This window comes from Gopherus evgoodei, chromosome 3, assembly GCF_007399415.2.
Source record: "Gopherus evgoodei ecotype Sinaloan lineage chromosome 3, rGopEvg1_v1.p, whole genome shotgun sequence".
NCBI lineage: Eukaryota > Metazoa > Chordata > Testudines > Testudinidae > Gopherus > Gopherus evgoodei.
The window spans coordinates 214,576,908-214,591,603 of NC_044324.1; the positions used below are offsets into that span (position 1 = coordinate 214,576,908).

The 14,696-nt window shown below is 42.8% G+C and overlaps 1 protein-coding gene across 1 annotated transcript in view; it reads left to right on the forward strand.

The window, feature by feature from the left end:
* The window catches only part of PAK5 (p21 (RAC1) activated kinase 5), a 100,698-nt gene that overhangs the window by 56,060 nt on the left and 29,942 nt on the right, over nt 1-14,696 (forward strand). The window contains 1 exon segment of the mRNA XM_030558017.1: nt 5,620-6,417. Within this exon segment, the coding sequence (XP_030413877.1) occupies nt 5,620-6,417 (798 nt within the window).

Below are 14,696 nucleotides of genomic sequence, written 5' to 3' on the forward strand. Positions count from 1 at the left end.
GGTGAGACCAATGGTCCATATAGCTCCAGATCCTGTCTTTCAGCTGTGGCCAATGGCAGATGCTTCAAAAGGAATTAACAGAACAGGGAAATTATCAAGTAATCCATCTCCTGTTGTCCAATCACTGCCTCTGGCAGTCAGAGACTTTGGGGCACACAAAGCATGGGTTACATCCCTGACCATCTTGACTAATAGCCATTGATGGACCTATTCTCCATGAACTTATCTAATTATTTTTTGAACCTAGTTATACTTTTGGCCTTCACAATATCCCCTGGCAATGAGTTTCACAGGTTGACTATGAGTTGAACATCACTGAATGTCCCCTTGCCGCCCTACTGATCTTAGTGGAACTACTCAAGGAGCAAGGTGCATTTCATTGTGAGTAAGAAATCTTAGAGCCAGATTTTGCCACCCATACTCATATTGAGTTGCACCTTACTTTGCAGCTAAGAAACTAATATGGAAAGACAAAAAATTGCAGTATCTGCTTATGTGCACTTCAGACCAATGGGGCTGCTAACAGAATAAGGACCTTCCTAAAGTGAGCAAGGACGACAGAAACAGACCCTTAGATATTAGAGATGGAAGGCCTAGTACTCATCTTGTCCATCCCTTACCTCCGACAGATTGCTGTGTACAATGCACCGAGTGTTGCCCTCATGGAGTGAGGTATTGCTCATCATGATTAACGATGGCACAGTTATCCCTTGAGTAACTACTTCAAGCTAGGTCAAGCTTGTCAGGCCCATGCAGAGTAATTCCTCCCTGAACTCCCTGCACAGAGGGGGAGCATGCTTACTACTGAACCCTTTTACGGGGTGCACCCTTCTGTCCTTGTGTGCTGATTGCACTCTGCGGGCTAGTGCAGGATGAGAGATGAGACCATGTCCCCACCTGCTCCCAGTGGGACACTATGCACTCCTGGGGAAGTAGGGACAGAGAAGTCCCTGTGATCCTCTGAGCACACGGACTGCAGTTGTGCCTGGCCGTTACACAAGCTAGGCAAGGGTCAGCAAGAGTCTTCTTGCACCTCACACATACTGCAAACCTGTAGTAGTGCTGGAACAATTTTTATAGCAAGAGTACTCAAGGTGGAAACCATGTATTTGGGTTGTTATTACTACTTCAAGCCAGGAGGTGCACACCTCTGTATGGATCAGACAAAAGGTGGCCCTGAGTCAGGTGCAACAGAGAGTATCTAGGGAGGGTGTCCCTGGGAGAAAACCTATCACCATCCTGCTCAGTGGAATGATGCCTGTTGTAGTGATCTCAAGGGCCAAACAAGTTAAAGGTGTTTATAAACTCTTTCACTGTCCAGCATTAAAACAGTGATACTTAGGTTTGGGATTCTATTTTACAGACTTGGTGTACTCGGTTTCTTGGCAGACACCCCAAACCATTCATTCTAAAGCTGAAAGTTTATTGATCAAGCACAAGAAAGAACAAGAAACTAAAACAAGCATTTATAATGAAAATGGAATTGAGTGAGTATGCAAAAGAAACAATTGAAATCCATTAAAGTCTCTCTCCTTTTGGAGGCAAAATATCAGAGGCGCTTATTTTCCTGAACAACTTTGATGAAAAAGAACGGATTCATGTTACTGTCAGTCCTGATGTGAGAAAAGTATTCCCTTCTCCTGTTTTTAACAAACAGACAAATAAAAGATGAAGGAGAGACAGGATAGAAAAGATGGGGAACATAAGGCTTTGGTTGCTGTTTTGGGAACAAGGGATGGCTTGTTAAGAATGGATACTTTGGCTGGCAGCTCAACCACAACACCTGTTGCTTGGATCCTGGTTCACATTCCAGTCAGTAACATCATCTGGTTGGGTCTTTTCTCCTTAGACAGGGCAGGATTGTTGTCTCATCTTGTGCTGATTCACTGCAACTGATTTCAGGATTCAGTGAAAAGCCAAGAGGGTGAGAGAGAGATTAGAAGGAAAGAAGGGTGCAGAAAGTAACCCAGCAGGGAAGGGAGCAGAACAGGACTTTACGCATCTCTGCAGCATTGGCAATTAGGTGTCTCCAGTGATGGGCTGAGGACTGAGTGTCATGATGATATAATGACTTTCAGGAATCTGAAGTGAAAAACAAAGTTCCTTAAAGAAGAGCAAGGCCTGCTGTCCTTCCCTTCTGGAAGAAAATCCTTCGGTCTGGTCTGCTTCCTCTGTCTTGGAATCAGGGAAGATGAGATGAGAGTTGGGATGGGACATTATATTTTTTTCAAAGTCTGTTTTTAAGAACCTGGGAAAGGGGGTGGCATAGTTCTTCTCCTCGTTATTTTTGTCCACCAATTAGGCCTAATATCAGCCACACCCATTTTGGTTCATTAATTTCCATTTTCACGTTATCTTTTTTGTTTTACCAAGCACAATTTCAACAGTCCTTAAACCATCTCTCTTTTTGTTAGGACGTATCCAGTATCTCTGTCTGCTTTTCTTTCACTTGGTCACAGCATTCATTATTAAAAACAACTGGACCTGTTTTCCATGGTTAATTTCCAAGAAAGCAAAAAGTTATAGGTTATTGTGACATGTTATGAACTTGCACAAACTTTTTACATTTGAACTTACAATTGGAGTCAATTGTTAGGCCCAAAGTGGTTGCACTATCCCATTACCAATACTGCTTTGCACCTCCATTGCATGCACCTTCCATCCAGTGCTTTCAAAGCACTTTGTACACTAGAACTGGCTGGAAATGTTGCAGAAACATATTGGTTGTGACCAGACTTTTATGGTGAAGTTTTCTCAGGACCAGGATGGAATTTCTGATCATTCCCTGTTCCTATCGATGTGTGAGGGGAGCTCTTCTGAGTGCGGATCTCCACGTATCAGTGCAGAAGGAGAGAGGGAGGTCAGTTGTTTACCCTTGACCACTCAAAAGGGGATTGTAGGGACAAAACAGAATGGTGGGGCCAAAAAAGAAAAGAGCCAAAAAACCCACCACCCTTAACCTCTGCTACTTCCACATGGGGACAAATCCCACTACCTATCTCTCCAAGAGAATAATTTTGAGGCAGTTCAGCTAGGGAAACCTCATAGAGTTTATCTCCTTTTCCCTCACAGTCCCCTCCAGCAGGAAAGGATGAACTGGGCCAGCATTACTAACAAAGTAAAATAAAAATCATGCCCCTAAACATTTTTCAATAGGCCCCAGCGCACAGATCAAAGGACTAAATGACAAAAGCCCAGCCAAGCACTGCAAGACCCCAGTGGATACCTTCCCTACTGATACAGCACCATTCATCCTTCCTTCAAAGTCTACAAATGCAACGCTGGGCCTGTAAAAGTGTCTCCGCACCATTGACAAATTTGGTATGTAGACAGACAGATATAGCTATGCGAGGTGTCTATCTCATCTACTGATATCTGTCTTACCTATCTATTAATGTCAATATCTATAGATGATAAGAAAAATATAGCTCTACCCAGAGCACCATCTTCCGGGTCTTCCACAGCATTTTTTTGTTGCCTGTCTAGATTATAAACTCACTGTGGGTGAAGCCTGGCTATACAATTTCCAGAAGCCCCTATGTCCTACTGAAGGTTGATGGGAGTGATGCTCCTAAGTGAAATAAGTGCTTCTGAAAATGTTAACCTGTGCTGACCAATAATACTCTTTATCCCCTAATACTGATGATAGTGGTGATAAGATGCCCATTGGTTTTTGTCCTTCAGCCAGTTTTCAGTCCCTATGTCAGTGATCTAGGCCAGCTTGAATGAATATTTTAAATTGGGTTTTGTGCACTGTCATACCACACAATTTGAAGTAGTTCAGACAGCATCACAATGGCTACATTCCTTTCATCTTCTAACTAAACTTCCGCAATTCAATGAGCGCCATCAGGTTGCTCCGTATGGCTCAGCCTGAGCTGCACGAGGATGTCGGGGGTTGTGCGCTTCTGGGAAAGTCGCCTCGGTCTGTAGGGATTGGGCTCAGTGCCCAAGTCTGTATTTCAAATCCACTCGCTAGCAGCTCCGCTTAATCTGAAGCCAGGTCTACACGTGAAGCACAACCTCCAGAGCCAGGCTGTGCACTGAAGAAGTCAGTGGGGATCAGATGTCGGGAAGGAGACTTTCCCACCAAGGCTCCAGAGCAGCTGCTGCAGTCTCAGAGTTGTGGTGGCCCCTTCTGTGGGCCACCTCTGTGCGGGATGATCCAGTAGCCCCCTCCCCTCAGTGTCTTTTGTCGATGAAACACCAGAAGTCCCCTTGAAGCCGGGCTCTGTGGCACACACAAGGTGGGGATCATAAAGGCACAGAATGATAACACAAAAGTGTTGCTACAGGATATCTCCCTAGGCTGGCTAAGTTCTATTTACAAACTAAACAAGTTAAAAATAGGGGTCCACCTACTCAGCTGGTGTGAATCCCCAAAGCAAATTTGATGCCAGCTGGCCCCTGATCAGTCCGTTTCATTCTCACAGGAAACATACAAACGTCACAGTGGTTCTTTCTGACGCTCAAAGTAGGAGTCAATGATTAACCAATATTAGTATCATTGCTATAATCATATGCTACGAGGATAGCTATAGTGAGTCAAAAAATAGTTCAGTCGCTGATAGATGAGTGCAGAAATCAGGCATAACTGACTTCATTGTGCCCTTACATGCCAGTCATGAGGCCCATCATCCTGGGTTGGAATTAGTAGGGAGCAGGTGTTGCGTGGTTGAGTGGTGGGAAGCAGTTTGGGGAGCGGGAGCTCATGCATTCTGTCCCAGCAAGAGCTGTGGAGGTCACTCCATCCCCAGGGCTGCAGAAATGGGAACAGAAGGGAGAGAGGGTGGATGACTATGCAATATTTAGGATATAGGAAAGGTTACCACAGCCTGGTCAGGCCATGGAGCTCCCACACTGTGGGATGTCCCAGGGCCGTGATTTAGCCCTTCAAAAGATACTTGGTTAATTAAAGATATTATTGTAGCCAGGTGGCCTGCTGAAAGCTGTGAATGTCCCCTCTGTACATCACATAAGAGATAAGTATTTAGGTTTTACACTTTATTTTTATTTCCCCCCTGGTGTCTCTAACGTTAGATGAACTCCAGTGTAATTACTCAGGGTGGTCCTATTATATTCACAGATCTTTTTTTTCAAAGAAAATAGTGCCCAATAAAGTGTACACTACTTTCCATTCTGACTCTTTCCCACAGTCAAATGTATAAGTGAATGTAGACTGTGGAATGATTTTCTTTTTGCCTACCCTTATACTGTACACCAGTGTCAGACTATTAGTCTTGTCTGATATAGACAAGCAGCAAATAGTAACGAATATAATAGTCCCAACATTTTCAAAAGTGACTAGTAATTTGAGGTACCTCCATTTTTTAAGAGCGGAATATCCTGCTTCTGAAAATTTGACCCTTTTTAAGGTGTCTTAAGTTAGACACCCAAAACTGAAACATCCAGAATCACTGGTTTATTTCGGTAATCTCAGCTGATAATTGTGTCTCTGTATGCATGATTCTGCAATAAAGTACTTACTGGTAAAATGAGCTACCTGATAGGAGAATAGAACATAATCTCTGAATGTATTGCTTGCTAGATCATTTTGGTTTTATCAATCAAATATTACATAGAAGAGTGTATTTAATCAAAGCAATTTTCTGTTCCCAGACTATCGTTAGAGGAAATAAACCTCAAAAGGATACTTCAATCAATGGCCTGCTAGAAGAATTTGACAATATCTCAGTGACACGCTCTAATTCCCTACGGAAGGAAAGTCCTCCCACTCCACACCAAGGAAACTCAAACCATGTACAAAGCCACCAGGAAGAAAATGGTTATATCACATATTCTCAGTATTCCAGTGAGTCGGACACCATGACAGACTATGTCACTGAAAAATACAGAGATAAGAGTCTTTATGGGGAAGAGTTAGACAGATACTGCCAAGGTAGCTTCACCCCAAAACAGAATGGACACGTGATGAAAACAAAACCCAGAGACACCTGTTATTCAGAAATTAAGCCCCTGAAGTCAGACATCTCAAGGTTCCTTCCAGATTACCATACACACATGGAAACAAAAAGCAAACCAGTTGAGTACAGTGGCCTAAAGTTGGAATATCAAAGGATTCTTAGTGGATCGTCTCTAGACTACAGAGAATCCTTTCACTACGCTCCATCTAGAACTTCAATGCAGAGTGAGTGCTCAAAAGAGAGACTGGAATACAGTGACAGCGACTGGGGAAATGGACCAGACAAGGATGACTATGACAAAAGACCAAAGTCATCCTATGTAAACCAGACAAGTCCTCAGCCAGCCATGAGACAGAGATCCAGATCAGGTTCAGGTCTTCAGGAACCAGTCGTGCCATACGGAGCAAGTGCTTTTAAACCAAATCAGCAAGGGCATTCGTATAGTTCATACACCTACCCTCGCTTGTCGGAAACGGCAGGAGGCATTCCAAAGGTAAAATTAACATCTGTAGGTGCTATCGGTACAGGCCAACACTTTCACAGGTGTGACCAGCAGTTTCCAAATGTGGTTGTATAAAGCTGAGGACTTAAATCCATAGTTAGGCACCTAAGTAAAAAATGGCCTGATTTCCTGAGGGGCTCAGCACCTATAACTCCCATTGATTTCACTGGGAGCTGCAAGTGCTCAGCAAGTCAATACCTTTGAAAACTAGGCTTCTTTTCCTTAGGCATCTGAATAGGTGCTTCACTTTACCCCCCGCCCCCATTTGTATATTTTGGCCATAACCTTTTATTTTTCCTCTAAAACACTGAGGAAAGAGCTGTACAGTAAAGGATTTTCAAGGGTTACCAATTAAAATGCTACATCTTTTAATTGTTAACCCTTGAAAGTTCCTGAAGTTATAGTGTCATGCTGTCTGGAGTGGTTCACGACTGTGCCTCCCTCAGGACAGACTGTCAAAAGCAGGGCAGACCCCCACTCCCCAGACTGGTGGTATGTTCTGTCATTAGATTTCACTGATCCAGTACCAAGTATGAACTCCCAGAGTACTACAGTAATCTTATAATCATAGAATATCAGGGTTGGAAGGGACCTCAGGAGGTCACCTAGTCCAACCCCCTACTCAAAGCAGGACCAACCCTGACTAAATCATCCCAGCCAGAGCTTTGTCAAGCCTGACCTTTAAAACCTCTAAAAAAGGAGATTCCACCACCTCAGGTCAGAGACTGTTCCCTTAGACACCCTATCTTGCTACCCAGACAAGCTGGACTATGTGATAAATGGTCACTTATACCAAAAAAACACACAAAATATTCAGGTTGTACCCAGTCCCAAAAGACCAGTCACTCACCTAGGTCAATTTGCATCCTGGTTGTCACACAATGCTGGTAGCCAATTCTATAGTAAACTCACTAAAGGTTTATTAACTCAGACAAAAGAATGAGAGTTATTGAGATATTAAAGCAAATATATGTACAGTTGAGTCACAGTCTATAATTTCAAGGGGTAGCAGAGATGTAGTAATTTGCCAGTTTCCCAAAAGTCTTTTAGGGCTAATCAGAGTAGCTCTGGGGACCTCCGTTTTCTCATTGGTTATTCTTCCCTGTTAGAATCCAAACAGTCCAGAGATGAAGAATTTTTTCTTGTGTCTCTACTTAGATTGTCTTCTCGCAGAAAACAAGCTGATGGGATGACTGCCCACGGGGGTTGGGGGTGTGTGCCTTTCTTTGATGATGGAGCGCATTTAGAGTCTTCGATCTCTTATCATCACACACAATAACCATTGGCCTTTAAGAACGTGCACACTCCTGTTACAGTTCTTCATTTGCATTACACAAGGCTTCTTTCTCGTTTGATGGGTTATTTAGTTACAGGGATATAGACAATGTAAATGTTTGCTAGTCCGTTATAACAGGATACAAATATGTGAACACCAGGTGTGTAACATCCCATTAGTTTTCATGAAGTTTAAACGCCAAATATACTTTTATGCATTTAATATTCACTGTGATCTATACTAAAACACAAGTGAATTGGCCTGGTTTCCAGCTGTGAGTGTGTCAGTTTTCAGCTGAGACAGGCCTTGGCCAGACCTGACACTTGACTTACCAGCATCACATATAGTTCTTTCCTCAGTGTTACACAGGGAAAATGGCCAAAATATACAAACTTGGGGGCCTAAACTGAGCCACCTAAATCTACATTCAGATGCCTAAGTAAAAAGCAGCCGGGTTTTCAACGGTATTGACTTGCTGAGCACTTGTAGCTCCCACGTGCTGAGCACTTCTTCCAAGGGATGCGATCTGTTTTATTGTTATATAATGTCACATTTTAATGCTCACGACATGTGCTGGGTTGAGAGCATTGGAAAATCGATTCTATCTACCTCCTGAACAGAAAGCAGCAGTCGAAGCTCTACCACAAATATATTGTGACCATATGCCGGAGGGATGTGAAAGGCTTGTTCACTCTTCACAGCCACCCACTCTTTAGCTTCTCTGCTGATGCTGCCACCCAGAGTTCTAGTTAATGCCCGGGCCTATTAGATGTAAACCAAGGAGGCTTAGTTTAAATTAAATTCAAGCAAGCATTTTGGTTTTGGGTTTCAAGCCAAACCCCAGGGACAGAAGAGTTCCCAGCCACTAAGTGTCTTCAGTTGCCCCTTCTGTGCTCATTTGTGTTAAGCAAAGTCTAAACAATGTCATATATGTCCAAGGGATGTTTGGGTCACCTGTGGCTAACTCAAGCACTATGCTTTTCTTAACCTGTTTGTTATATAATTTTTTTAACATCGGCTTTAATATAATTTGTAAATTTGCAGGATTGGTCCCTTAAACAGGACTGTAGACAGAGGTGTATTTTAAAAGGATCAGTGCAGTGTAGGCTCTTTGGAAAGAGTGCCTCCATGCAAGATTTACTGTCAGCTATGCGTTCCTTAGAACACAGAAAACATTTCTACAACCTTAGCACACTTGATACTCAATGATTCACCATTCTGTGCAGCAGTTACAATTCCCAACTCCATCAGCAACTCCAGGAACTGAACAGCAGTCTTTTTGTCTACGGATGATTGCTAGAGAGTTTCCTCTTCAGAGAGGCATTAGAGAGACAATGGTTTATTAAATGAGTTTACTAAATAAGAATCGGGTTGCGAATCAGATATCTTACCACTGAGATTGCTTTTAAAGTATAATTAAAAGGGAAAAAAGTACGTATTGAAAAAATCTGCAGGCACGAATGCAAGGCTTTAAAAATGTATTCAGGAAAGATAGTCATTACAGCTAATACATCTGAAGGATAGATTTAGTTCAGTATTGCTTGCAGCTGTTTCATCTGATATACCATGTACCTCAGATTCATCCCTGGTGTAACTCAAGTGAATTCAGTGATGTAACACCAGGGATGTATTTGGCCCTATGTATTTAAGTCCAGCTTTACAGTGGGATCCACTGCATATTTCACACATGCATACGGTCTCATTAATTTATTGGATCGGACTGGTAGTCCAAGTAGAAGGTATCATGTCTCCAACAGTGGACCGTACCATCTGCTTCAGAGAAAGTTAGGGCAAGTTTCTTCCTCACCTCCTTCAGTGAGATGTTGGTTAGTGCCCTTTGGGTTTGATCCAAAGCCCACTGAAGTCAAACTTGCCCTGAACCAAGAGGGTTTATATCCTGTATACACTTTGTTTCCTAGCTGATGTTGCTGTGGATGTTTATGTAAACATTTAATCCTTTTTTTAAGCATACTAATTTCTTGGCCTTTATGATACCTTGTGGCAATGGGTTCCAAAGATTAATAATGTGTGCTGTACTTTTACCAGCTTTAGATGTGTCACCCTTCAGTTTCACTACATATCCCCTTGTTCTTAAGTCATGAGGGGGTAAATAGGATACCAATCTCTGACACTTTACTAGGCTGAAAGGTGTAGGTTTGGGTTTGGTATCTCCTTCTGTGTAGAAGGCTGATCAACAAAAATTTTGCTTTTCTGCAATATCCCTGTCCGACTTAAGCATATCCCTTTGTTCCCTGGCTGCCTCAGAGACCCACCTATTTTCTCGCAGGTTCCCTGCTTTTGGAATACACAATTCTTGTTATTTGTTTATATGTCTTTAGCTATTTGCTCTTCAAATCCCCTAACTTCCATTTTACATATTTACTACCAGAGTTTGTTTCTTTCCCTTGGCTTCACTTGGGCTGGATTTCCATTTTTGAAGAATATCTGTTTGGCTTTTACTAATCTCTTGAATCTTACCTTTTAAACATAAGAAACATATGAACATAAGACTGGCCATGCCAAATGTTCGTCCTGCCCAATATCCTGTCCTCCGACAGTGGCAGTGCCAGGTGTTTCAGAGGGGATGAACAGAATAGGCAATCATCAAGTGATGATTTAATCTGTGCTGTTTTGTGTTACCATCTTGCTTCATTTTTTAGTTTAGGGCTACACATACCTCTAGATACTCTGTTGTCCTATGATACAGAAGCCTCCATGCAGAGTGTAAGGATTTTAATTTACTCGCTTGTCAGGGCTTTTCTGGATTACCCCTTTCACTTTTTTTGAAAATTCCCCTCTTAAAGATTAAAGTCACGGTGCTAACTTATGATACAGCCTCTCCCATGAGGATGTTGAACTTAATTACAGTGTGCTTACAAGTATTCAATGGAAGTTGGGATTCCCTCCAAGACTTCTTTCCACGTCGTCCTTCCCAAGAACTCAGTTTGACTCCAGAATTCATCACTCAGGTATCTTTATTTGGCTATGCTGAGTTGATCAGACTCAAAAGCTGCTTCTGGGAGCTGCCTGAGGTAAGCGCCACTTGGAACCTGCACCCCTGGCCCCCTCCCACGCCCCAATCCCCTGCCCCAGCCCTGATCCCCCTCCCGCCCTCCAAACCCCTTGATCCCAACCTGGATCACCTTCCTGAACCCCCAGCCCCTCATCCCCAGCCCCACCCCAGAGCCTGCACCCCCAGCCAAAGCCCTCACCCCCTCCCGCACTCCAACCCCTAATTTTGTGAGCATTCATGGCCCGCCATACAATTTCCATACTCGGATGTGGCCCTCAGGGCCAAAACATTTGCCCACCCCTGTACTACAGTATCCTGTCAGTCTTTGTCATTCCACTGTTTTCCAGAAATGCTTATTAGACTAAGGTCTTCTTCTATTGTCAGGTTTTCTAGTTCACCTATAAGTTCCTCCTGCTGGTATACAGTCCTTTAATGATGTTGTGTTTGGCCATATGCCTATGTTTAAATTCCTTTATGTGACACCTTGTTATTATTTTCTGGAATCCACCTGTGTCATCCAGCCATCCTGTCCCTCCTCCAGTGTGATTGTAATTTCTGCCCTATCCATTGATGCCCAGCATAGGGTAACTTTTGTATTATTGCCATACCTAACAGAAGTCTTTGTCTAATTTGACTGCTCCTCAGCACCTGGCTGGTTTTCCCCTGATCCTGGTTTACATTAGACTTCCTTCCCCACCCCGTGCCTGCAGGCTCCTTGCCTTTTAGTTAAGGTGGAGCCAATCCTTAAGTATAGGCTCTCCCTTCCTTTTCCCAGTGGCTAATGAATGTAACCCCTTCCTTTTTTATGGCATCTTTTCATTCACATAGTGAAACCCTGACATTATCCCTGCCTAGCTCATCTTGTGTGTGGCAAAGGAAGCATTTCAGTGATCTCTGCTGGAGAAGGCCTAGACATTAGTCTTATTCCTAGTAACCTCGGTTTATTTTACAGGCCTGCGCTCCTGTACAGCCTGATGTCACTGGTACTGATATGAAGCATGATCACAAATTCCACCCCTTTACTTGTGAGAAATCTGTGTGGACATAGGGTTGCCAACTTTCTAACTGCAGAACACTGAACACTCTTGCCCTGCCCCTTCCCTGAGGGCCCACCCGTGCCCCGCCCCTTCTCCGAGACCCCACTACCACTCATTCTGTACCCCCTCCCTCTGTCATTCACTCTCCCTCACCCTCACTCACTCACTCATTTTCACCAGGCTAGGGCAGAGGGTTGGGATGTGGGAGGAGGTGAGGACTCCGGCTCGGGGTGTGGGCTGTGGAGTGGGGCTAGGAATGAGGGGTTAGGGGTGCAGAGGGGGCTCTGGGCTGGGCGATGGGGCCGAGGGGTTCAGAGTGTGGGAGGGGGCTCTGAGCTGGGGAAGGAGGATTGGGATGTAGGAGGGGGTGAGGGCCCTGGGCCCTCCAGTAAGCATCCGATCCTCCACCTTTGGATCTGGCAGGCAAGTCACCAAGTCACCACATAACTAGCTAGCATTATTTCTAGTGATCGAATCTCCTTTCACCACAGCCTCTCTACACCCTCCTGTGCCATCCTCATCTCCTGGTGGGACAAGGTTCATGACAAATGATCAGCCTCGTCTACCTCTGTGGAAAGGGGGGGTCCCCTTTTAAGATGTTTGTCCTTATTTTTCACTTTGGTTCCCTCCCATAGGATACCAAATTCTTCAACTGAGGGGTTGGGGCAGCCATTTCTGAGATGGGCCTTTTCTACAGTGCTCCTGCTGTCTGCTTCTATGAATAATTTAGCGGTACTCCACAAAGGTGAAGGGTCTGCCCATGTAGATCATGTTACAATATCAGGGTCTTAGTTTTCATATGAATAAGCAGGTGTTTCCTCCTAATACCATATTAAATGTCTGTAATTTCTGGTGTTACAAAATATGCATTACTGTCATCGGTATGAAAGGTAAAATGACTTTAACCATCTTGTGAGACCCTTTTTGTTACAACTGAAAGACCTCTTCTGAAAGGAGCGTGTACACATTTGAGTAATATTGTGAGTCAGTGAACCAACCCACACAGCAGCAGAAGTGTATTCCATTACAGTGCAGTGCTTTGATGGATTTCATGTCAGAACCTAATCTGCCCTGTTGACCTGATCTTTAATGAGGCCTGCAGTGAGGTTTTTTTTTATGATCTTTTAAAGGGTTTCCTTTGGGAGGCTAATTAAATACAATATTATAAATAGAAGCATTAATGAAATAGTATCTATTTGGTTTTGCAGTGATGTGAAGAACTGCATGACGATGCAGCTAATAATGAGAAGTTAGCTGATTTAATGGCTTTTCCCTGTATATTTTTGTTACATTTCATTGTATTCCAGAAATGAATGGTTTTTTATTGTACTGTAAGCCGGGTTATCAAATGCTAAAAAATGTATTAGCAAGTACACTATATTTTTCAGAAGTTTTGCAGTACCTATTAATTTTCATTTTCAAATTCTGAAAACACATAGCATCCTTAAATTTAAATTTCAAATATTTGACTTATATTGATCTAAATGTGTGAAAGGTGCCTCCATCACCAGAGAATCTGGACACCTTACACATTGATTAGATTGGCAACAGCAGAATCCCTAGTGGTCTCTAGCTCTTTGCAGTTTATAGAAAACTCTGCTTGATGGATCAAATGGATCCATTACTATAATTATTTGTATCTTTACCTTGTATAAAAATCTTCTCTCAGGAAGTTGCTACTTTAAGTAAGATACTGTCTGGTGTTTTTGTGCATGCTACGTATTATTGGTTGCGACGACTCAAAAGAGTCATGTTAAAGAAGACGACTCCAGTTTCACATTTCAAAGAGGAATATTTAAGCAGCAAACCCTCCTCCCATTCAAAGCTGTATGTGAGATGAAAAGATGGGCAAGCCTCTTACACAGAATGTTGCAAAACACTGATATCATTTTGCACTTGGAGGTTTTTTCCCCCACTGAGTAGATTTCAGCTACAAACCCTTCTTTACCATGCAGCAGGCTACAGTGATAAATTGATGCTGCAGCAGGTTTTTTTTTTTCATCTTAGCATAAAACGGTCAAATGATGTTCCGCTGCAGAATTCAATTTCACAGTTCAGTTGGGTCCTTGATTACGCTGCCAAATTCAGATTAATGTGCGCTTAACTAGCATGGATCAGGGGACTCCTGGCTGACAGCCAGTGGTAATAGTAGCAACTGAGAGCTGTGTAGAGTTTTATGCCCTGTCCACCCCTGTGCACCGCCAGTGGAATTGATTGATTAAATGAATTCATTGGTATAATTATTTGTAATTGCGCTACATCATGAGCCTGTGTCTGTGCACCCCCCTCCCCACCCTCCTCAGAGATGTTACACACATTGTCATGGGCTATTTTTGCTGTGTTGTAAACAGATTCATTTCCAAAAATTGCTTTTGTGTATTTTTGCCCATACCTTTTGAGTTTGAATAGAGGTATGGATGAGCAAACAACTTGTCTGAGAATGTAAAAAATTCATTTACTTTACGTAGAAGAAGCTTGAAAACACTTTAAGGCAAAGGAACTTTGAAGTGGAAATAGGGCATGTGTTGTTAGTCATTTTTCCATCAAAGGAATAATGCTTACACTTGTGGGGGGGTTTTAAAGCCTCCTATTGAGATAATTTCTTCCCAGATTGTCTCTGATTTCAAAGGAAAATTAGGGGTTGTATGACACTGCAGTTAAGTAGTTTGTCATTCTGGAAAATCATTTAAGAAATGGTAAATTAAATTATTCTCCTTGTTGCTCGTTTTGTCTTGCTTGAAGGAAACTCACTTTGAAAACGATGAAGACCAAACACCCATTTCACATAGGTTATTGGCTCACATAATCACTACTCTTCCCTGCACCCCAGGGCAAAATCTTAGTTGGAACTTTCATGGTTTCTGCTTATTGTTTGTTTAATCTATTGTAGCATTTGCCTGTTATAATGATGCTCATATTATTGGGAAGAACAATAGATGCAATA